Source organism: Sinohyriopsis cumingii, unplaced genomic scaffold (genome assembly GCF_028554795.1).
Source record: "Sinohyriopsis cumingii isolate HCF-2022 unplaced genomic scaffold, ASM2855479v2 utg001324l, whole genome shotgun sequence".
In the NCBI taxonomy this organism is placed as follows: Eukaryota; Metazoa; Mollusca; class Bivalvia; order Unionida; family Unionidae; genus Sinohyriopsis; species Sinohyriopsis cumingii.
In genome coordinates, this window is record NW_028315983.1 from 600,008 (window position 1) to 625,135 (window position 25,128).

General features: G+C 35.2%; 1 protein-coding gene across 1 annotated transcript in view; it reads right to left on the reverse strand.

Moving 5' to 3' along the window:
* The window catches only part of LOC149772644 (uncharacterized), a 225,156-nt gene that overhangs the window by 190,158 nt on the left and 9,870 nt on the right, over positions 1 to 25,128 (reverse strand). Inside the window, exon 5 of the mRNA XM_089947533.1 lies at positions 6,391 to 6,615. Within this exon, the coding sequence (XP_089803659.1) occupies positions 6,391 to 6,615 (225 nt within the window). The remainder of the gene's footprint in view (positions 1 to 6,390; positions 6,616 to 25,128) is intronic.

The following is a 25,128-nucleotide window of genomic DNA, read 5'->3' on the forward strand; positions in this document are numbered from 1 at the left end:
AAGACTTTGGTTTGTTTGCACACTTATAATGGCAGCTCATAGTACTTCATTTTTAATCCAAGGGTTATAGGTTAGATAACACCCGGGTCAGCTCAGCACAGCTGCCTTGGTGTCCTTGGCAGAGGCAGGTGGTACCATTTCCAGGACACAGAATGTTAAGTGCTGAAAGAACCATTAAAAGGCAACCAACAACAGCAAAAATGACATTTTGGGGTCCATTACACAAGGGACAACACATGTACCAGTAGTTTTATACTCAGAAAAGTGGGCTCCAACTGCAAACTGAACAGACCCGGATCTAGCATTGCATGATGCATTGGCAAATTTGGGTCTATACAGTTTGTCAGGACTAATTGTGTAATGGAAGATCAGGGTCTATATTGTTTGCAGTTGCACACAATTTATAAACAAGCATATATGGTATAATGGCATACACCTGAATATATTCTTAAGTCCTAAAGCAATTATCTTTGACATTTCTTACTTTACCAAAGGCTAAAAGTCACCAGGTATAGAATCTTGCCATAAGTATCACATATACCCTTGAGGCTTGTATTTCAACTGAATACTATATATACTCGCTTACAAGTCCAGTAAAAATGCACATAACAAAGATATTGATCTGCCATAGCATAATGCACTTTTAGATTGGGGTCTACGCTGTTTGTTTCTCTGATAACTCCTAACAGACTGCACAGACCCAGTCCTGTCAGCCCAGTATGTGACAGCAGAGCTGAGTCAGTGCAGTTTGCAGTTGGACTCGTCTTATAAGCAAATATATGTGGTAGTACAAGTTTAGGTGTACCAATATTCTATTACATGAATTTCTTCTCACTTAATATATAACTGGAGCATGGGAACATACGTTTTCTGATCCTACTATCAAATTATAGTACATCAACAAGCACACTACTGTCAGTAATTTGAATGTAAAAACATTTTATTATGGTCTTTTGTTACTTCAAAGAGGAAATGACTGACAAGTTTACAAAATACAGGAATATTTCCACTGGTATACACCTTCACAAAGGATTTACAATTGTATCCTTTTCATCCCTTTGCAGACAGAAAAACCAAAGCCTGTAACTTAATAATGAACACTTTTACTATGCTTGAAATTAGATCCTGCTGATTTAGATTTTACATGACAAGTGGTACTCTTTTTAAAACTAATGTCAAAGTATTTGCATTATAGTGATGCTACTGGATGTTTTTTTCCGGGTTTAAAACATTATATGTCAAAAATGAATGTATATTATCATCCTGATTAATTGCAATAAATATATTTTACAAATTCAATGTCTTATGTTGTGGAGAATTAAAAAAATGGTAATAAGAATGCCAGGACCTCGATGTCATGCCTACAACTGAATCCATGATCAAAGCATTGCCATGAAATTAAATACTTCGACCCCAATGTAAAATGTGGACATCAAGCATGTCACATATTCGTTAGTCTAAATATAAGGAAATTAAACATTTTAATGAAAATGTTCAAAGATTGTGACCTTGACCCCAAGGTAAAAGTACAAGCATGCATATCATGGAATGAGTTGTCTTATCTTTATAACAATTTATCCCAAGTATTAAGAAAATCCATCATCAGTTTAATAAATTAAAAAAAACGGAAGAACATTAACCAAAACCTAAAGCAAATCTTCTACAACTGTGACCTTGACCCCCAAGGTGAGTGAATGCATTGCAGAATTAATTGTGTTAGGTTCATAATGATTAATTCTTAGTATCATAATAATCTATCAAGGTGATTATGAAATATTAGCAAATGACAAAACTTTAAACAAAACTTTTATAAAAAAATTTCCTGGGACTGTGACATTTACACCATGGTAAAATGGGTAAACATGTCATATTCATACATGAAAATTTAATAAGGGATTTAGGAAATATGTGCAAATGAAAAACTTTATCAAATATTAAACTGTTGACACCAAAGCTGCCATCATCATAAATGGTTACAGATGTGTCTTGATTCCATCTAATGCAAGTTCAATGTGGGAAATTAATCACCATGGACCAAAAATTCACAAAAATAATGGATCACCAGAGCATGGGTAACACAGAATTCTAAATGGCAAAGCAATTTATTATGTATTTATGTAAGTATTTATTATGGCACTCACTCCCAATAAAAGTACAAACAAAAATCTCAAATAAATATGAACAAATTTAATAAAACTCCAGATTGTGACAATGTGAATATTTTATACAATGGTAATCATGACAATGTTGGAGATGCTGGGACCTGGTAGGCAACAAGCTTTCATTCATCCTAGTTGATATTACACAACACTCACACCATGCCAGTTTCAGCAGCAGTCAATGTAGCTTGAGCCTGTGGGAGTCTATTAACCTTTGACAAGTTTACATTTTTTCAACTTTACTTTTTAACTGGCACCATATATCCATTATGGTGCTGAGGTGCCCTTAAATATATTGACTGACAGGTGGAGCAATAAAGAGTTGTTGTTGTAGGATTTAAAGCCATTTTCCAGCACAAGACAGGCTATACATGGCAGCCAGTGTAAATGGTGGAGGAAGAACTCTGGAAAACCCAAGGAAGAACCACCGACCCACGAGAAGCTACTGGCAAGCTTTCTCATGTACCCACATTAGCTGAGCCTGAGACTCAAACTCCACAGACGTAAGTGAGATGGCAGTGATCCTGAACAGTAAGCACTTTAGACCACTCGGCCACTTAGAGCCTAATAGGAAAGAATTAAATAATGATACAGCTTAAACTTATAATAAAAAAAATCCTTATGAATTCTGAGTGCAATCCTGGGCAAAATGCTGGTTACCAACCCTTAAGCTAAAGCAAACATAAACATTTATAATACAAGAACTTCATATTTATGATCAAGTTATAGTAAAAGAAATATCTAGTATAGAAAGTTGGTCCAGACTGATATATACATATATAGTGTCCAGAAGACAAGATCATATATTTGTAGACAATGGGTCTTTATCAATGTGAGATCAGTTCTGTGATCTGACACTGTTAAAATGACCCCCTATAACAACCACTACAGGCTCAGGGATGTAGAATGGGCCTGATGCATTCTCCTGCAAGACACAAGAGGTATCTAATGGAGGCAGATAACAACAAAAGCTCCATGGTTCGGGAGTGTGCGGGGTTTGAATTGTACCACTGGATCAACCCATATAAGTTATCATAGACAGTCACATATAAATCAAGTCCAACTGCTAACTGCACAGACCCAGATCTGCCATCGCATAATGCAACAGCAGATATCTGGATCTGTGCAGTTTGTTAGGAGTAACCAGTAGAACAAACAATAAAGCAGATCAGGATCTTTGTTGTTTTCAGTTTGACTTGACTTATAAGGGAGTACATATGGAAGTACCTTTGTGTATTGTGTATGTATAGTTGGGCAAGTCATTTTATTCTTTTGCCTCAGCAATAAGTAGCCTCCTTGTGTTGCTGTGCGACACCCCCCTCATCAAACAATACTTTCTACAACAGACCTGATCAAACTGAAACACAGATAAATGTAAGTAATAATAACAAACCTATCTTTTTACCAAATTTTTACTGTTACTATTATTATTGTAGTTGGTGATAATAATATGTTTATCGTCCATCTCTCAATCTACATTTTTCTCTCTCCCCTGACATCCTACTCAAACAGACAAAACTTCCATGACCTGTACATATATGAACCAGACATTATTATTATTTAAGGTCTGAATGCTCTATTATTAACAGTGTAGATGATGTTGTGTGACATTACATGTATGTGTCATTTAACGGTGTTGTGTGACATTACATGTATGTATCATTTAATGGTGTTGTGTGACATTACATGTATGTGTCATTTAACGGTGTTGTGTGTCATTTACATGTATGTATCATTTAATGGTGTTGTGTGACATTACATGTATGTATCATTTAATGGTGTTGTGTGACATGACATGAATGTATCATTTAATGGTGTTCTGTGACATTACATGTATGTTATCATTTACTATTACACGCAGACGAATATAAACAAGCATGCCTGAATGCATATGCACCCTGATGAACAGGACTGGATAATCCCCTTATTTTTGTAAGGTCAAAGCAAGCAGTATGGATTTAACCCAAATACTTGGATTTGCCAGATTATCGAATATACTCTCTTTTAAGTCAAGTCCAACTGCAAGCAATAGGGATCCTCATCTGACATAGCATAATGTGCTGAAAGATCAGGGTCTATGTTGTTTGTTCTACTGATTACTCAAAACAACCTGCAAACAACTCTGCCTGCACATTATGTGACAGCAGGTTTGTGTCTGTGCAGTTTGCAGTTGGATTTAACTTATAAGTGAGTATATATTGTATTTGCCTATCAATATTTTTATGTTGGGCTTATGCACAGATCAATTTGCCAGCTATGAAACACCAGATTGGAATGAAGAATAAATAGCATGTCTGGATTAGCTTTAATGACAAGATAATTATCAAGATAATAAATGTATATACTGTCTTAAGTATAATGTTATGCCACGTTTCATACAACTGGCATGGGAAATGTTAGATGGTAATATTTCTCATAGCTGTAATGGGTAATGTGATACAAATGAACCAGATAGATTCATGAAGTAGCATAAAAAATGAGTGAAAATGTTGCAGTACACAGAAATGATGAACATTTTTAATTCTGAAACTATGAGACATTAAGACTAGGTGCGCATGGGTGGGTGGGTGGGAGGGTGGGTGGAGGGATGGATGGATGGATCAATGAATGAATGAAGCCTCTACGCATATTAAAGATTTAAGATAGATTAGAACTTATGAAAAGCCACTGGATAATGGTATATATGTATGGGGGGGCAGCAAGAAGGAAAAGGAGAACAGGAAAGGGAAGGAAGATCTGACATCATTATCAGGTGTATTAAAAAAAGAGATAAAATCAATACAATTCAAATTGTAATGGTGCAAAATTTTGTAGATAATTATGCAGCACATATTTGTGATCATTGTGACATGTAAACATTAAGTTTGACATGTAGTCTTGACTCAAAATTATATTACTGACTGTGAGGGATGAGAATAGGTTTGTTTGAAAGATGAACTGAATTTTAATTAGTGTCCATTCATACATCAATTTTTCCATGAGCTCAGAAGATAAGGGATTGAATGCATTTTGTCTCAAAAGTAATATGGCTCATTAATTATATGAATGAGTTTGGATTTAGTTACCTGTATGTAATAGAAATCATGTATTGTAGGAATTTAATGCATTACTCTGATCAATTTATCTGTCTCAAATGGTATCTAGCATGTATGCCAAGAATTATTTTTCGATGTCTATGTCAATGAATTGCTAATTAGCAAGGAACATAGTTAGGAAAGGAGTAAAGTCCATTAACTGATTTGTGAAATTATGAATTCTTTTCAACCAAGAATCAATGGTGTTAGTATAATAAATGTGTGCTTACTCATGGAGTCAGCTAGTAATTTACAGCCCACAGTGGGGTGTGAGGGTTTATCTAAGAGATCATATTATGTCACAGTTCAAGTTATGAATGTGAATAGCCACTGGAAAGACAGACTCACAGTAACAGGATAGTGAATGGGCATCAGGTTGTGAAATGATCATAGCTTAATTCTACAGACAATATCTGATGTAAAAAGAATTGAAATATTGGTTGATCAAAAGAAAAGAAAAAGCCTTACACGTATTTAGGATGGGTATTATATGTTTATATGATGGTAAAAAATAGCTCCGTACCTGCAATACATAGTGGGAAAAAAGCACAGTCTACAACCAAGAAGGTTGATGACCTGAAGAGGCTAAAGGGAGAGATGGTGGGGGGAGAGAGAGAAAGAGAGAAGAGAGAAGAGAGAGAGAGAGAGAGAGAGAGGGAGAAGAAATGAGATAATGCTAACCAATCATCAACAAAGATTTGTGAAGACTGGAAGCAACCAGGTGAAGCTGACATGCCGGCAGTTAGATCAGTCACTCAATTATATGATGAAATTTATTTTACTGGTTTAACACAACAGCTAATTGAAATTTGCATAATTTTTTCAAATCTCTATTTCTAAGAGAAAGTGAATCATTCAAATGCCATGTTCAATTTTGTTTACATAAATGAATTGTTTTACATATAGGGCTAATGTTGTTTTATGCTATATCTCTGCTGAGATTTTTTTATTCCATCCCTTAATTTCTTTTTTAATTTTATTGTTTACTCTATCCAGGTAATAACACCATGGAAAACGATAATCAAAGCACCACAAGGAGTGAGAGATCACACGTCCCACCTCTGACACAAATTATTCCTTTCTTCAATAAGAGCTAATACACCTGAAATTGTTTGCAGACCTAAATACACAGAAATAAATAAAAAACTTTTACTCACCCTAAGAATTTTGTTCCTGTAGGTCCCATCTCTAAGATTCTGCAGGCAAGAGCTTCGCCTTCATTCATGGGGGGTGGGTGTAGCAGTTTTTCCTTCTTGATGAGACGGCATGTAATGCGTGTGGGCATAGAAGCTTTCTTGGGGGGTATGATAATTCGAACTCCAGAGTGACGGCATCCTCGCATAGCCCCTCCACGGGCATCCACCATAAAACTGATCAGGAAGCTGCGTTGAATAATTGTCATTTTGTTAGTGATGGTTGATTCTCCAAATTAAGATTATAATTTCATGTAGAACTTAAATATGAGAATATTTTTTTCAAACAGAAATCCTAAGCTCAATAAACAATGTCTAAAATCCTTTGAATAATAGCCAGTAACACGTATCTGAATGGTATTCTAGAATATAGGTAAGACAATTATATTTCCTCCACTTATTCACATTTTAAGTGCTATCCAAGCGGAAATACTCAAACACAACCCCTTTTCTAAGTACACTATAATTGTGACTCCTGAATGGGGAACAAATTTCACAATCACTTAATAAATAATACTGTCTGCACAATTTTCTAGTATCAACACCACTGATTCAATGCTAGACTTCAATTCCTATTCTTCCGATACATGAAAGGTACCACTGTATTCAACTGCAACTGTTTGGCTTATCAGCAGTTTTTAGTCCTATATTTTAAATAAGCTGAACTACTTCAGCTCAGTGTGGTTTGGAGGTCAGCTAAGCTTCAACATATAGCCAGACTGGTCCCTAAGATTTTATCTATTGAACAGAATGTTGAACATGTACCATCCCTGGACCAGACACTGTGCTTCATTTGATTCTGATCATTAGGCCAGTCATTATCTATGTAATGGCATTCACTTTGTTCATTTACACTGGCTAGCACTAATATATTCCAGACAATTGACAGAGAGGAGATAGATGAGATGATATTATGTCATTCTATGCTTGTGTGTAGGCCAAGTCTTCTCTTATTACATAGTTATTCACAGAGTGAGCTAGCATTGACTGCCTGACACATTTGCCTTGATTAACTTAATGCACCTTCACAGTGCTTTCAACTGATTTTTGGAGACAACTTCCACAGGGACTTTAATTTTGGTATCCTCAGAAGGACAAAGTAGAAATTCACACCTTATAAAAAAATATTTGTATGTATGAAAGTACTGTAAAACTGTATCAAAATATGTTGCAGTTTTGTTGCCACACCCACAATAGTCCAATTTTCACACAAATACCAAAGATGCGGTAACAAAGATATTGCTGATATGCAAAATAAAAGAAACACTCTAATTACAACTCTTATGAGCACCTCCTTAATGAGGAATCCACTTTTAAATGAAATCAAGTAGGGACACACTATGGAAGGTGAAAACAAGATAAACTCCACTGAAAATGGTTGTCCAAGCTGGCGAAAAATGGCAGGTCTATTCTAGAGGCTTGTTGCAGTAGAGTGAAGGTATAAATATCTATCTGACGGAAAGGATGGAATTCCATTCTGCAGAGTTGTAGCATAACTTTCACAGTTGTGATCAAACTGCATAAAAAAATACCATATATATACCACTCTGAGGAACACCAATGTCTTATGACAACCAAACATTAAACCAGTAATTGCATGCTCTTCAAAACATAACAATCCTTTCTTCAGTTGATATTTTTCATAAAATAATGATTGAAAATGAGAAATTTGATTCCATCATCTACATCATACAAATCAAAAGAAACATAATTTTGTTATTTCTATTAAAACTGAGTTTAAAAGTGGAGAAGGTAAATTTTACTTCCAAAACTACTTAACCTGCAGTTACATTCAAGCGCTAAACAAATTTGTCAAGGTAAACTATCTACTTAAGAAAGACAATTACGGCTGCGATCATCTGTTTGTTGTTGCAGTCTTGTGCTTAACCCCATTTCTCAACACATGATAGGCTATTCATTGGGGCCAGTGTAACTGGTGGAGGAAGAGCCTGAAAACCCCTGGGAAGAACCACTCACCTACATGAAACTAACAGCAAGCTTTCTCACATACAATGTTAGAGCCAGAGACTCAAACCCATGCAGATTGAGGTGAAATGGCAGTGATCAGTAAAGACAAGCACTTTAGACCACTCGGCCAACATGGGCCCTGAGACAAGGCTTATAATGCAGTTTAAAGAGTGAGGTCCTCTATGGAAAATATGGTAAGATAAAGCAGCAAATTTACTGGTAAGTTTCAACAAACTAGTAGGGCATCTCAATATGTATGAAAATCCAGAAAACTTATCTGGTTTCTTTCAGTAAGAGAAAAATAAATTCCTGAAAATATACTCACTATGATCCATCAGTCTATTTCAGGGTGCCCCTAAATGGGTAAGAATGGTACAGACTCCTGAATGATAACATTTATGGCACCAAGCCCAAGATAGCATACCTCAGTGCATCTGTCAGATATAACACTGACAGAGCTGAGAGATAAAACAGTACTTCAAACTCACTTCATAGTTAGCCATCTTTTCTCACTCTAACCTGAATTTCAGCTTATATGCAAATGTTATGAAACCATTAATAATAATAAGAAAAGGTTATGTTGATTATTAGAAAAGGTCATTCCAGTCCAAATAAATCTTTCTTCTTCATCAAAAGGCAAGTCTAGCAAATCTGGCTAATTTGGTGAATTAAAAAAAAAAATGACTTTGATACAAATACAAGCCTACAACAGAATAATAATGATGCAAGCAACAGTTCCCTTCTTTTCACCCATAGATAAGAAATATAAAATGCTGCATGTGATCTAGGAGTCAGGAAGAGAAATTTAGAATAAATAAAAAATTAAAATAAAGAAAATGTCCATCTGTACTTGATGTTACCTTATATATATATATATATATATATATATATATATATATATATATATATATATATATATATATATATATATATATATATATATATATATATATATATATTTTTTCTATGTCAGAGTTCATTGACACTGAAAATGCCAAATGCATTGACCTATGATGGGTTGGGTTACATTTTTCTGACATCCTGACAAGATGCCCAACAAAACATCTCTGCTATAAATCAAGCTGAATTTGAAGAGAAAAGTAAGTGTGAAGGGTGCCACCATATTTCATTAACAAATGGGCACCAAAAAGAAATGACTTTAAAACAAGAAAATGCATCAGTGTACTACAGATGACCTCCATTTTTCTGATGCAAGCCATGGGTCAAGGTTTAAGTAAAACAGGGACATTATTGATTGATTAAAATATAGCTGGAAAATAATGCAAAAATCAATCTTGAACATTAGTCTTCTTAAAATAAAGCCTCAACACCAAATTCAGTTCCTTTGAAAGCTATTAAGCCAAAATTTAAGTGTGCAGTTCTGTATGCAACCTGTGCCATAATTCTGTAAAATACTGACAGAAAAAGGGCCAAACTGAAAAATGACCTAGTTCTTCTTAATGTAAAGTCTCTCAAGATCAAATTCAATAAATTAAGTCCTTCACAAGTTATTCTCAGCAAACACAGCTGAAGGGCAAAGTTCTAATTTAAATACAAGCCACAACTCCATAAAATCTTACTAGAAAATGGATAAAACTGAAAATGACCTACGTCTTAATAATGTAAAGCCTCTTACACAATTTGATCTAAATCCATTAAGTCCTACAAAAGTTACTGTCTGTATAAAACATTTGTCACATGTGGTGACATTATGTGATGTGATTAGATAGAAGAATGGAGGGAAACAGCAACACTTCCCCACCAAATATATTGCAGGAACTGAAGACTTGTGAACATTCCAGCTTATCTTAAATGGGGGGGTGGGGAAGAAGGAAAGCAATTAGATTAATGATAACTTGGCTTAAGAGTACAGTTATACCAAATCTGAATATTCTTGGGACATATATGTGGTTCACTTAATTTGTATGTTTATTTGTTTTAGTGTTTAATAGCACATCAACACATAAAAGGCTATATAGAGTGAGGTCATGGAGTAAAGTGTATTGCCCAGAAAAGTACCACACACAAAAATGTGGGCTGACCAGGACAGGATTCAGATCCATAACCTTTAGCTTAGGGAGTCTGGTACATTACCTATTGCATTAGATTCTGATAAGAGACCAAGATGAATTAATGAATTCCAGGTAAACAGGTTTTTACTGTATTAACAAATTAACATATATCCAGTACACTGTTACTTTACAAAGATCCTTTAATTGAAATAGACACAGCCAAAGGCAGTATGGAAAAATTCAGTTACAAGACACCCTTCATCAACTCTCTCAAGTCCTCCTAGTACGATATAAATTCACTCTTAAGATGAGACCAACTGAAAACTGCACCGACACAGACACAAAACTGCCATCACGTAACGTGCTGGTAGATCTGGGTCTGTGCAATTTGTTAGGAGTAACCAGTCGAACAAACAACATACACACTGATCTGCAGAAGCATTATGCAGGATCTTTTTTCTTTGCAATTGGACTTGATTTTATAAGCAAGTATATACAAATATTTATGGTCATCAATATCACACACATAAAATAACAGCAGTGACAAAAATATCAAAAGCAATTATTCTATACCAAATTCTAACAACAATAATTTCTCTTTATTTATGAATTAAGACTCGGTATCCTTCAACTGCTTTCTAAGCATCCAATTTCACAATTTTTCTTTCTGTGACATGACAGCACTGTAAATCAGTGCTATGACTATCCTTTAATACTTGAACTATGGAGTCACCATGAAAAAAGCTATCATGTACTGCAACATAAAAATAAACACCATCCCAATTTTCCATCCTAATTGTACATAATAATAAATACTCTGGGAGCTCAGCTGGTTGAGCATGAGACTTGTAATTAAAGGGTCATGGGATCAATACATGCCCAGGTCAAGTCACCTTATTGGGATCAATACATGCCCAGGTCAAGTCACCTTGACTGCCTTATTGTATCCTTTGGAAAGGTACTTAATTTGCACCCATTTCCTCAGCATGATAAAGTCAATAACATTTTAAATGAGTCATTAAAACCAACAAACCAAACAAGAAAACATTTTCACAGGTGCCTGGCGTGGCCTAACTAGGGCATCATGATGTATCAACAGTTATGCATTCTGACAAAAGCCAGCACATTTTTCCATCTAAGTTGTGCATAATCAATACCATATTTGCAACAAATTTGTCAGACTCAAGTCTGGTCATCATCCATTCTATCCCAGACAATTAAATCTATGGGTGTAATCCTTCCTCAAAACTGCAGACAAAAAATGAATTTTGTCTACTTAGCATCAATTAAGTCAAGTGGTGTCCCTGACTCCTTAACCCAACAAATGTCCTTCTACACTCTTGTAATTTAGTCAAAATAATCACTTAACATTTTCAAATCCACAAGACTGTGGAACAAACAAATTAAAGCTTGTGCAACTTTGCTGTAATTTTTTTTATAGAAGAACCTACAAAGATCTATAATACGAGTCCCTCAAAAGGACTGACACTCTACTATGTGAAAAGATCTATAATACGAGTCCCTCAAAAGGACTGACACTCTACTAGGTGAAAAGATCTATAATACGAGTCCCTCAAAAGGACTGACACTCTACTAGGTGAAAAGATCTATAATACGAGTCCCTCAAAAGGACTGACACTCTACTAGGTGAAAAGATCTATAATACGAGTCCCTCAAAAGGACTGACACTCTACAAAGTGAAAAGATCTATAATACGAGTCCCTCAAAAGGACTGACACTCTACTAGGTGAAAAGATCTATAATACGTGTCCCTCAAAAGGACTGACACTCTCCTAGGTGAAAAGATCTATAATACGAGTCCCTCAAAAGGACTGACACTCTACTAGGTGAAAAGATCTATGAGTCCCTCAAAAGGACTGACACTCTACTAGGTGAAAAGATCTATGAGTCCCTCAAAAGGCCTGACACTCTGCTACGTGAAAAGATTTTTAAAGAATTCAAGATTAAGACTATTTCTTCCTTTTAAGTGTTTAGTGTCAAAACCATCTCTGGTATCATCAAGATGTTAAAATCTGCTGCTATTGTACATATGCTGGATGTAAGCTTGCTACCATTTTCATTTGATTCTTAGGATGACTAGTATTGTGGTCATATTGGGAGTCAAATCACCACCACTTTTATTTAGGACCAACTAAGCATCCTAAGAAGTAGTTTTGTGAAAATCTCATGCTGATACGACCATCCATGAAGAAGGAATAGTGATAACATTTCCAAGAAAGTTGCCAAGGTGGATCAAGTAGACATGATGAGAAGTCTTTTTTTGTGAAAACAAATGTTGAAATGATCATCCATGAAGGAGTAACGATAATAAAAACATTCAAGATGGCTGCAAAGGTGGTCATTTTGGATGTCAGGTCAGCACTATAATTCCTTTGGGACCAATTAGGCATCATATCAAGTCATTTAGTGATGGGTTCAGGAGTGACCGAGTGGTCTATAGTGCTCAGCATCATGGATCATTGCCACCTCACCTCTGAGTGGGTTTGAGTCCCAGGTTTGACCAATGTGGGTATATGAGAAAGCTTGCCAATACCTTCTCGTGGATCGGTGGTTCTTTCTGGGGGTTTCCCGGGTTCTTCCTCCACCATTTTTTCTGGCCGCCATGTATAGCCTATCTGGTGTTGAAAAATGGTGATAATCCCTACAACAACAACATCAACATATGGTGAAAACCCTATGTTTTTGTAACCATGAAGAAGTAGCTACAACAAGATTTTACAATGACTCCCATGGTGGTCATACTGGATGTCAGATTGGCTTAATTTTTAGTGAAAACTCCATGCTCACATGACTAGCTATTCAGGAGCTGTAATAATAAGGCCCCCCACCCCAAAAAATCATCTTTCCAACTGGCTGACTGTCCCTGTGTTTCAGTGCCAACCCAGCACTTTTACCTTATTTGTAAAACCAGTGTAATGGGGAAACACATTCTTTTCTGACCTAACATTTTAAGTCTATGAAGCACGATTTTCCTTAAGGTCCAACTAGACCATGGGATCAGTTTCAAGGTAATTACTTTAGGAGGAGAAATGAAAACCAAGTTGTGCTAATGAACAGATAGACAACAAATGATGGACAACAGACCATCCTATAAAATCTTTTGGTCTATAGCCAACAGACTAATTATGATACAGGATAATGCCTCTTGGAAGTGTAGTTAAGAACCCATCGACTATAAAAACATTTTGCATTGTTTCATTGTGCATTGCATTAGAAATGATGCCGTGATGCACAAATAATAGTCCGTTGCAAAAATGAACATACTGAAATCCACTCAAATCGTAGCTACACATTTGTAACAACTGGTCGACACAACTTTATGCAACCTCCATTAACATACCATCTTATATACCAGGAAATGTAATGAAATGGTTTTTGTGCTTAAAACTACAGGTTTACCTTACAGCCTTGTGTTCTTTCTCACATGTTTTCATTGGATACAAAATATTTAAATCCATGTCATGTCTGGAGTATTCTGACAAATTTATTCTACTTGTCTAATGTACTGTAATGTTAGCTGTCATCCTCTGCCTTGTGATTACATCCATGAATCACCAAATTTTATTTTCTTGTCATAGTGACTTGTACACTCATAAACCCAGATTAGTGATCACTCGTGTACAGTATTTTTATCTACTTGCACAAATGCAACACAGATGAAGATCAAATTATTTGACACTTGTCAGATAATCCAGTCCAACAATCCAATGAAATCTGATGCAACAGACCTTGGACAAATGAGCAGACTGCAGCAATATTTCCTGTATTGTATATGATCATTTATAAATCTGTTCCAACCACAACCAACACAGCTTCTAATCTACATTTGCATGATTCACATGTAGATAAGGGGCCCCAAGTGGCCGAGTGGTCTAAAGCACTCTCCGTTACGGATCACTGCCGTCTCACCTCTGACTGCGTGGGTTCAAGTCTCGGATTCGGTCAATGTGGGCATGTGAGAAAGCTTGCCAGTAGGTTCTCGTGGGTCGGTGGTTTTTTCTGGGTTCTTCCTCCACCATTAATACTGGCTTCCATGCATAGCCTATCGTGTGCTGAAAAATGGCATTAAACCCTACAACAACAACAACAACAACACATGTAGATAGTCTATACTTGTTTGTTTTATTAATTAGTTCAAACATACTATATAGACCAAGATCTGCTCCAAATTATGTGATGCAGATCTTCACTGATGCAGTTTGCGGTTGATCCAATTGAGAGTGAGTACTGTATATATTCACTTATGAGTTCAAACTGCAAAGACCCAGATATTCAATTGTATGTGCTGGCAGGTCTGGGTCTATTGCAGTTTGTTAGAGGTAATTAGTAAAATAAACAACACACACCCTGATCTACAGGTACATTATGCCTCAGCAGATCAGGATCTTCATTATTTACAGTTTCACTTGACTTAGAAGTGAGTATAAACAGCATATACAATTTAATGACTTTCTTTTGTGATCCCAAATGAGGGCACATAGTGACACCTCTTTCAATTAGTACTTACTATACTAGTGCACAAGGTTTCTATACGGTTTTCATGAACTTAACAGTCAAGGATCATCTGGAGGGCTGCAGTGGATCAGTATTATAAGCATGCATGCTTGACTTGAGACTGAATGGACACAGAGTTCGAATCTGACAACTGGATCAGTCTGGGTCAGGCTACCATTTTGTATCTTTGGCATAGTGGCACTTCACTCTTCTGAAACTTTAAATATCCTATGTGTTTTGCTGTGCCAAAAATACACCAAGCCAAACCAAACAATTAGAATTTATAACAAACAGCTGTATCAACAGCAAAGGAAATTCAGCATTCTTACACCAGTTTTTATAGTAACTGAGTGTTTTATCTCGTATCTATGAGTGACTTATCCTGTTGAGGTTACAGATACTTCATACACATTAGTATTATACATTAGTCAGCATATCAGAAATGAATATAACAAAGTTAGATCAATGTCCACAATGATTAATACTTCCTTGGTAATGAGCCAGGCTGCATGCAATCAGATTATATACACAACCTCACAACAACACAAACAGTAAATGAATGGTGAGCAATTTTCTCGCCTCATCTCACCCCAATCCAATGATGGAGATGAATTTAAAATATAAAATCCCAAAACACAAACTCTTCTGAAAATAGGGTAAGTACAATGTTTTTTTTAACATGCATAACTCTGGATGACTGTAATGAGTATGATGTTTCACAGTAATCTACTAAAAGTAGCTGCATTAATAAAAAAAAATTGATAAATTGCAACCTGCTGCAAGTCAAAATGTTTCATAACCAAATCTTATAAAAGAATCACACAGATTTCTCAATATGTGCATATGATGATCCCCATCGCTTGTACCAATTTAAAAAAGAAATCCATAAATAACGAGTTAAATTGCAGGACTTAAGCTGGGCTAGTATGATTGTGTCATCGCTGAAATATGCTTCAAGACAAAAAGAATAATGCCAAATAACACCGGAGCAAATTATTTGTTGGTATGCACTCCTTTAGGTCATGACAATCATATTACCTTTCGAAATCAATCAAAAACGGTAGAATCGAATGTGCCAATAAGACAATCACACAGTGCATTAGACAAGACAAAAGGGAAATAACTCCATATCTATATGATCATTAATTCAGAATAAAACGGTGATAATAAAATTTTCAAGAAAGCCATCATGGATATATTTGATGCAAGATTTGCAAAATTTTCATTTAGAACCAACCATATATCTAAAAAAAGGCTTTTGTTGACAGCCCAATAAATGTTGCACCATACATTTTCAAAATTGTACGTTTCTTTATCTTTTATTTTGTCTTCCTTTTACAGAATTTTAACATCTTTACCTTTTATATTTTATATTGTTACACTTCACATTTACATTTATTTGGGAAAGTTTATCTTTGTAAAGTTTTGTGCAATTCTTCACTTTTATATTTTAAGAATAACAGTTTGAACTGCCACCATATAGCCAGTTTTGTGCAATTCTTCACTTTTATATTTTAAGAATAACATTTTGAACTGCCACCATATAGCCAGTTTTGTGCTGAGGTGCCATTAACACATTAACCCCTAGTGACGACTTATCAGGGCAGGAGGTAGTAGCCTACTGTCGAGCTCTGTAGCGTCATGGTCATGCATGATACACTAAAGTGGGTGGTATTATAGAAAGGCAGACAGAAGTTGCTCTACAATGATACCAAATAATCTGTAATATCTAGTTGCACTACAAAATACAGATAGAAAAACCTCATTTTTTGGACCCGACTTTTTTAAACGCAAAATTCGACTGTGGTCGGAATCCCATTTTGTGTCTGGATTTTAGACTTTTTGGTCTCAGATCTAAGGCAAACCGGTAAAAACTGCAAACAGACAGATGAGCCTTTGCAAAAAGTAGGATAAGATGGGCATTTGGAATAAAGAGTGGTCTCCATACAAAAATAATGGCTCTGTTTAGCACAAAAAAATATTTAAAAAAAGAAAAAACAAATAACTCCAATGTTTACCCTTCTGCTCATGCGCAAGTCAAATAGCCAATGAAAAACATGTTTCTAACACAACTAGGCAGTATGTTATTGAAAGATCACTGGGGATTTGGTATTTTCGGATCTATTCAGAAATAGCTTTCAAAATGTGTTTCCTACTCGATTTTCTGGCAAAAATGACAAAAACCTCCAGGGGTTAATGTGTTAAAAGCAAGGACATACATGTAAACTTGTTAACAACCCCATGTCTATAAGACTATCTATTCAGCAAGAGTAGTGAAAACAAGATATTCTGGATGGTCACCATAGCGGCCATATTGGGATTCAGAGTGATATCATTTTAATAAAAGGGAAACCAGTAGAGCTTGGTACCACAAAAAAGATAGAAGTGTTGATGCTGAATCCAATAATTTACAAGCTACACTAACACTATCAATACAATAGGCAAAGAAACTTCAAGCAGGATACCATCACCTGGCTAAGATATTTATTAGAGAGGACAGTAAACATTAAGCACACATTATCAAATTGAAAAATATTTAACAGACTTCAAAAATGACACAATTTGAACAGAAAACAACTGAAACTCTTTGGATGATTCATACTCTTACAAAGGAATACATGTATGTAACACATTAACATACATTTCAAATAATCAAACAATGACATATTTTTCAATTGGAAATTTTTTCATAAGTTTGGCCCAAATAGCTTTCACAATATTCCATTTGAACACAAAGTCGGCATACGTGACACATGTCAAGCATGCCATTAAAGGATCATAAATATAATTAAATGTGGTTTGTAATATTCAAATTTAATTTGTGACAAATTCAAATGTTTGTAAAAAAAAAAGTAATAACTTTATGAAAAATAAAAACAAGCTGTTAATATCATTAAATTCATAAAAAGATTTCTCATGAAATTTTGTACATTCCTTACTGATGGAAACTACCAAAGTACCAGTGCAAAACAAAATACTGCAGTAAACCAGTTTATTACATGCTCATTTTTTCTCCATTAACTTTACATTGTTAGAATCATGCAGTATTTATCTATATTGCACAGCTTCATACTGCACAACACCTGTTTAAAAATAGCATCATGTATTAGGAACTACTTTGTAAACAATGTATGTTCATGCATAGTAGACTCTTAAGCTTCTGGTTTATTAGATTAGTGAATGAGCCAAACAAGCTGTTTCATCCATTTGAAAGTAGAGATAATAAAGTTAATGATGTGGATGAGTTCACTGAATCACAAATGAAACTTTCAAAGAAGCAAATGAATGAATGTGATATTATCAATGTCCAAAACAAATGTTAGTCAAACAGTATAAAAAATATTATTCAGATCATATAAAGAGTTATTTAGGAGAAATGTTCATAACTTTTCGCACATAGAATGGTTCAGACTATGACCAATGCTCTCTATGGTCTATAGCAATAGCATAGAAAAAGTATACTGAGGCCAAGATATGTACCATTTTATAAGTCAGTCAAAATATTAAATTCGAAGAAGAAGAAAATGATCGAATGACACCGTATATACTCCCTTATAAGTCAAGTCAAATTGTAAGCAACAAAGATCCTAATCTGCTATAACATAATGTGCCTACAGATCAAGGTATATGTCGTTTGTTCTATTGATTTCTCCTAACAAACTGCACAAACCCAGATTGCAGTTGAACTAATAAGGGAGTTTATATGGTAAATATTAATTGCCCTGTGCCATCTTCATTCTCACTGGAGCTGTCAGCTTTAACTGTTATGGCTTAGGAATCTGACACAAACTGGAAAAGGAACTTTGTGGCTGACTCAAACCATTTCTTTTGCAATGTCTTCAAAAAAAAGTCATAACTGACTGTTCTGTGGATTCCACAAGGCTTGCTAGCAACTGGTCCATTTCTAAAGAATGGGCATGCCATTTTCCCCCAAATCTAATAACTTACACAAGCGTCTGTCCCTTTGAACTCTGTAATCCATGAGTATTTAGAACACCTGCAATGGGACATGCATTTGTCCATTATAAAAGCAGAGAATGAAATCAATGTTCACCAAGAGTTATCCAATTTATCAATTACGACAGATTAAGTTTTGAAGTTCAATTAACACATATCACAATCTGGCTGTATGACAAGGGATAATACTGAAGGTATCAGAACAAATGTAATCTGTGATTAAATGAAGGATTAAACTGACCAGCTCAGTTTTCTCCCAAATAATAGGTAAAACATATAGTAATAAGAATAAACATAATTCCTGTCATTGACCACACAAATTTAAGGACTTTTCAAGCATCCCACATTCCTTTCCTAATTGTCAAGGGCTTACCTAAATCAGACATCAGTTCCGAGTTTTTTTTTTCTAGACCAGTGTGCAAATGATGCAGGAATAGCAATGATAAGATTTTCAAGATGGTGGCCATGGCAGACATACTGGATCTCAGACTGGCACAATTTTCAATCCAGAAAAGCTAGATATCATAAGTCTACTGTTGAAAGCCCTATGTGAATATGAAATTCTGTTTAAGAGAAGTAATAATAAACAAAAACTTTTCAAGATATCCGACAAGGTGGCCATATTGGATGTCAGATTAGCATATTTGTATTTAAGACAAACTGGACCTTGGGATGAATCTGTGCAAAGTTTTGTAGCAATTCTAACAGTAATTAAGGAGTAGATTATAATAAACTTGTACTAATGGGATTGATGGACAATTCATCAGATAAGCTCTTCTGGTCTAGTAGTGCTAAAAGTGTCAAATTTTCAATAAGAACCTTTAATTTGTTTGGATAATGTCATAATTTTGTTTTCATTTTTATTTGTTTATAATTGTATTGCATTTATTAACAAATAGAATTCAGTCTTTCGTGGGTGTGGATTTGGATTTTTAATGTAGCTTTAAAAATTTGAGTCATACTACGATGTGCAGTGTGGCAGTGGGGCATCATGTCACACCCAGTCCAATTATCCTGACACTAAACTGAACACTAAACCCTGAATGCTGAGTGCTAAGAGAGGCAATTGCTAGTACTATTTTTATAAGACTTTGGTTTGACTCGGGTCTGGGTTCAAACCTGCTACCTCTCACATCTGAGGCAGAATCACTAACCAATTAGGCCACAATTAATTCTTTTCCAATCTATTCAAATCTAGATCTCTGTTAATGGAGACCATACAAATGCCAATACAAGTTTTGCTGACCAAACAAATTACATGAAAGTGAACAATTTCATTTCAGAACAGATTGTTTCTAATGACAACTCTCCCTAAAAAGAAAAACATCATATGATAGGTTACTAAAAATAATAAGGACCAAGAATCTAAAGATCAACAGAACTTGAACCATTATTGGAGTCTGTCAGATCTGTAGATCAAATATTTTCCGTATTCAATTTTTAGGATGGATCAAAGTTTAAATAATTGTTTGGAATGAGATGGATGTGTTATGGAATTTATTTATGCATAAATTCTGCTTCATTCAGTGAAAACTTTGTGAAAGATTTGACACTCAATACTTGACTGGTCTACATCCAAGATTTCTAGTTTGTTTGGGTTAAACCTGTTTTATAGTGTTTTGCATAGTGGCTTCAGTTATTGTTTGATGGGAAATGAGGGTACAGCGTCTTTTCTAAGAACACAACACAGTAGCAGATCCAGCCTGGTTAGCTAATTTTTTTACCATATCAGAGAAGTTAAATAACATGAAACTAAAGAATGTCTTTATTAAAAAGTCTCTATATCTATTTAGAACTATATCTGCATATTCAGTGACTTGCTTTCTTTTTCCACAATGTTTTGCAAGCAACTCTATGTAAAAGACATTATAATAAAGATAACATTTAAATCTTGAAATTTTATTCTGAATAATTTCATTGCTGTGTAGGTTCAAGTTTGACAAAGTGTTTAAATATTCCAATATACTCCTATGGGGAGTTAAAGCAGCTTGTACATACACGTTAAATTGCAGCAAAAACCTAAACAGGACGTAAAATAGCTGTTGTTATGCATCAAATGAACCATGATCTCATGTCATGAAAATAGTGCAGAAATGAGGTAATGGATATCTACGATGCTATCCTGCCTGAAAAAATTTAGTGTATTAGTTTAACAAATGAGTCAGCATTACAAATGAATCATCCAATGTCCTTTGTCATTGATGAATTATCTATTGATGAAGGCAAGTTCAAGTCAAAGGAAATCGCCTAATGGGCTTTTGATTGTAATAGCACTGAAGCATTTCTGAGATTTGAGAAATGATTAATTATGGAATACTGGCTTCCTACCAGCACAGACATGTAAAAAAACCACCCAGCCATCCCCCCAAAACCTGCTTGAATATTATAAAAACAACATGGAGACAGGTTTGGTTTTGTGGGGTGTAATGCCATTTTTCAGCATCCTATAGGCTATGCATGGTGACACGAGTAACTGGTAGAGGAAGAAACTGGAAAGAACCACCAGCTAAAGAGAAGTTACCAATTTATAGAGAGAAAAAAAATCACCCCAGGACTCATGATTAAAACCAGAAAATAAACCAAGGAAATCAGGAGTTGCCACAAGTACGATATTATTAAACTATTCTCCATAAATTGGATTTTCCAATGATGAGCCAAATTTCTCATATGGGAAGTTACGCAATGAAAATCAATAAGAAATGATGATAGTGTAGTTTGCAGATTTTCATTATGTGTTACATCACATCCATCTAATTTGAACTAGCTGCCCTACTGCCTGTGCTAGGGTTTCTTACTTCACATAAAGCTACTTTAGTTTGCTTGTCTACAGAAGCATTAATGTTCCACCATGGTGATAAAAAGTGTCTAAAATGCATGCCTAAAAATGACCTGTACAGGCAGTGTCTTAAACCCTAAGAACAAACTTTGTAACATGGCACCTAAATTTCAATTTGTATGGTTACTGAAGAACATGTTCCAGGGGGTGAAATTTCCTTACAACCAAACAGAAAGTCGCAGTTAAACCAGCGAGTGGGTGGTTACAATGTCATCTCCATACAAGTGGAAATCAAAGTAAATATATAGTCATCAATTTCAGTTACTCAGGTTCCTGTGCAATAATACATGTACATACAAGAAAGGTCACTATATAATATAACTGTCAGACATTACTTACAAGATTTTGTCCTGCTCATATCTGGTATATAAACTCTGAACTTTGATGAACTCGCATACCAGTGTTTATCTTAATACTTTATTCTCTAATATCTTTGTAAATTGTTTTAAACAATGCTTTCAAAAAATGTATCAGAAAAAAGTTACAAAAAACCTCTTATGCAATGCCACTTCATATGTACCTGGTTCTATATTAAGTTTATGATAAGGACATAGAAATATAGAAAAGTCTTGAGGAATATACAAAGGTAATAATCTGCATAGAATTCCCTCAATATAATATAATGACTTGTATTCTTTATAATGTATACATTTTATTGACTGATTTACATTTAGAAGCCAATTTTGATGCATCCACTGTTTAATGTTTAGAAAAGTTAATGCAATAAAATTTTAACTGAGCATATTTTCCCACAATATAAAAATTCAAATAATCATCAGGAATATGGAGGTCATATCAGTGTCATGTTCATATATGATGTGGACATGGACACCCCATATCAATATCTTCATCAAGGCCACCGTGACAAACCACATTGGATGTCCAAGTGCCGCCATTTTCAAGGACCAACTGGACATTGGCATGAATGTGTGTGCAATGTTTCATAACAATCATCCAAGAAGGTTAGGAGTAGCAATAATAAAATTGCACTACTAGACAGATGACATGACAGAATGATGAAAGACAGTCAACAAACAACAGGCCATTCACTATGCTCTTCTTGTTAATATTTATATTATACAGAGCAAAATTACTAAAGCAGTAATTATGGCTGCACTGAAAAGAGCCATCTGCATAGAGAGTTGCTCAGTTGATGAACTTAAGATGATAAACCAAAGTTTGGGGAAGGCTGACTTCAGGAGCCAAAACTCATCTAACTGATGATGATGAGTGATTTATAATCCAACTCCTTCAAGGATTCGTCAATATAAGCAACAAACCAAGAAAATATTGACAAGGGCAATAACTCTATCAAAAATGGAGTTAACAAGACAAAACCCATAGGTTTATGAGACTATACACAGTATATGCTCTCTTATAAGAATATAACTGCAAGCTGCACATATCCATATCCGCCATCATGTAATGTGCCACCAGATCTGGATCTGTGCCACTTGTTAGGAGTAATCAGTAGAACAAACAACAGAGACCCTGATCTGAAGGTGCATTATGTTGTTTGCAGTTGTACTTGACTTATAAGCGAGTACATATGGTATACATCAAACTGCATGAAAATACTTCATGGGTTCCTGAGCGTAGTGCTGATTTAAAATTGATGGAAAAAGGGCTTGAAATGACAAAACCATTAACAACATATTTACATGTTACAGGCAATTCACCTATTAAATTTCATCCAATTATATGAAATGGCAGCAGACATTTGGTGGTTAAGAGTGAATGGGACAAACAGGAAGAGAGATAGACAAACACAACCTGCAGCTGTATGTGGGGCAGTAAAGATCTACATGTCATCAAGTAATAAAACTTAAGTCAATCTAATGAAGACATAAAATGGTACAATAAGACCAATCAGCCAAAAAAAAAAAAAAAAACTGTCCAGAAACTGAAAATAATGCAAAGAAAGATCCATTCCATGTCCTTGGGGAAATCAGAACTGGTCTCCTTAATGCCGATTCTATTATCACTGTGAGTGCAAGGAATAAATGCCAAACTTTTCTGCATGACTCTGATATTAATCCAGCTATACCCTTTCAAAGCAAGAAAATACATAAGTCTGATTAAAAACAGAGTATAAAACTCTCCCACATATATATCAGCTATATGTACATATTGTGAGAGCTCACAATGCATCACAACAAAGTGCAAAACAAAACTTAGCTGCCACCAAACCTACAACCAGCTACATACAAATGCTAACTTGGATTGCCACTTACAACTCTTGTTATAAACATATTTCATCAAGACCACTGTTATAAACTTGCTTAACTGAAAACTTTCCATACTTTTCTTTGTTCTTTTTGTTTAGCTTTCAAACTTACAAATCATTAGTACAAGTTCCCGATCAGCTCTTCCCCAGATTTGAATCAGCTTGCCTGTAGCGTAACTTCAGACACATACTATATTAAAATTCGGTTGCATCACTATGTCACTCTAAATAAAATCAAGTGCTGAGGCTACATAGATATTTGCTGCAAGGATTTCAAATCGTTGCAACATAGTTCTGAATGATGTGTCAACAAGCCAGTCAAAACATCAAAGTAACATTTCAAACATGACCACATGGAAGGAATCCATAGTGTACTGAATATAGAAATCAAAACAGCACATACAATGAGAATTTCAACTGGTTGGATAATCTTGGGAGTCACTAACTAGGGCTGGTATCATTGAGACATGATCTTAGATGTCACTATATTACATCTTTACTGAACATACTGCAGTAGTGTTACAATCTGAATTAAATCAAACTGCCCACTGTATCATATGGTGATATGGGATGGTGCTTTATGACACATCACACATAGGCTATTTAATGCCTAGGCAATTGGAACAAAGTACATTGACCAAGGATACACTGTGGTAGATGACAAAGAGTGGTCTGATGGTAGGATTCAAATCTGCATCCTTTTGGTCATGAATCTAGCCTGCTAACCACTCAGCTACAGCAGCTCTCGATGGTGCATAGGAATTTATGGCAAAGTTCCAATAGCTCACTTAAACAGAGAGACTAAAAACTTCACTGCTGAAATCAAACATAGGAATGCAAAAGAACTGTACTGGAACTACTTCCACTGGCTCATCATGGCAAATCTCTCTCTCTCTCTCACATGCACGCATGCCAACAGGCAAACATACATAAACAAGACCAATGGGTCACAGTGAAGTAAATCCACTACATAATTTATGTGTCCTGCAACAAATTCCCGAACAATAAATGCCCGATTTGTTTGTATTCAATAAACTGTGTCTTGCATTTACCAGAATTGGTATTTACAGTCCAGCAGAAAAAATACATCCTGAGTGACGAGTCATTCGCATACATACCCAAATGTGCTGCATGGGTCAGCATGCAGGAACCACCATTTATTATGCATGTGACTGGATAAAGATATA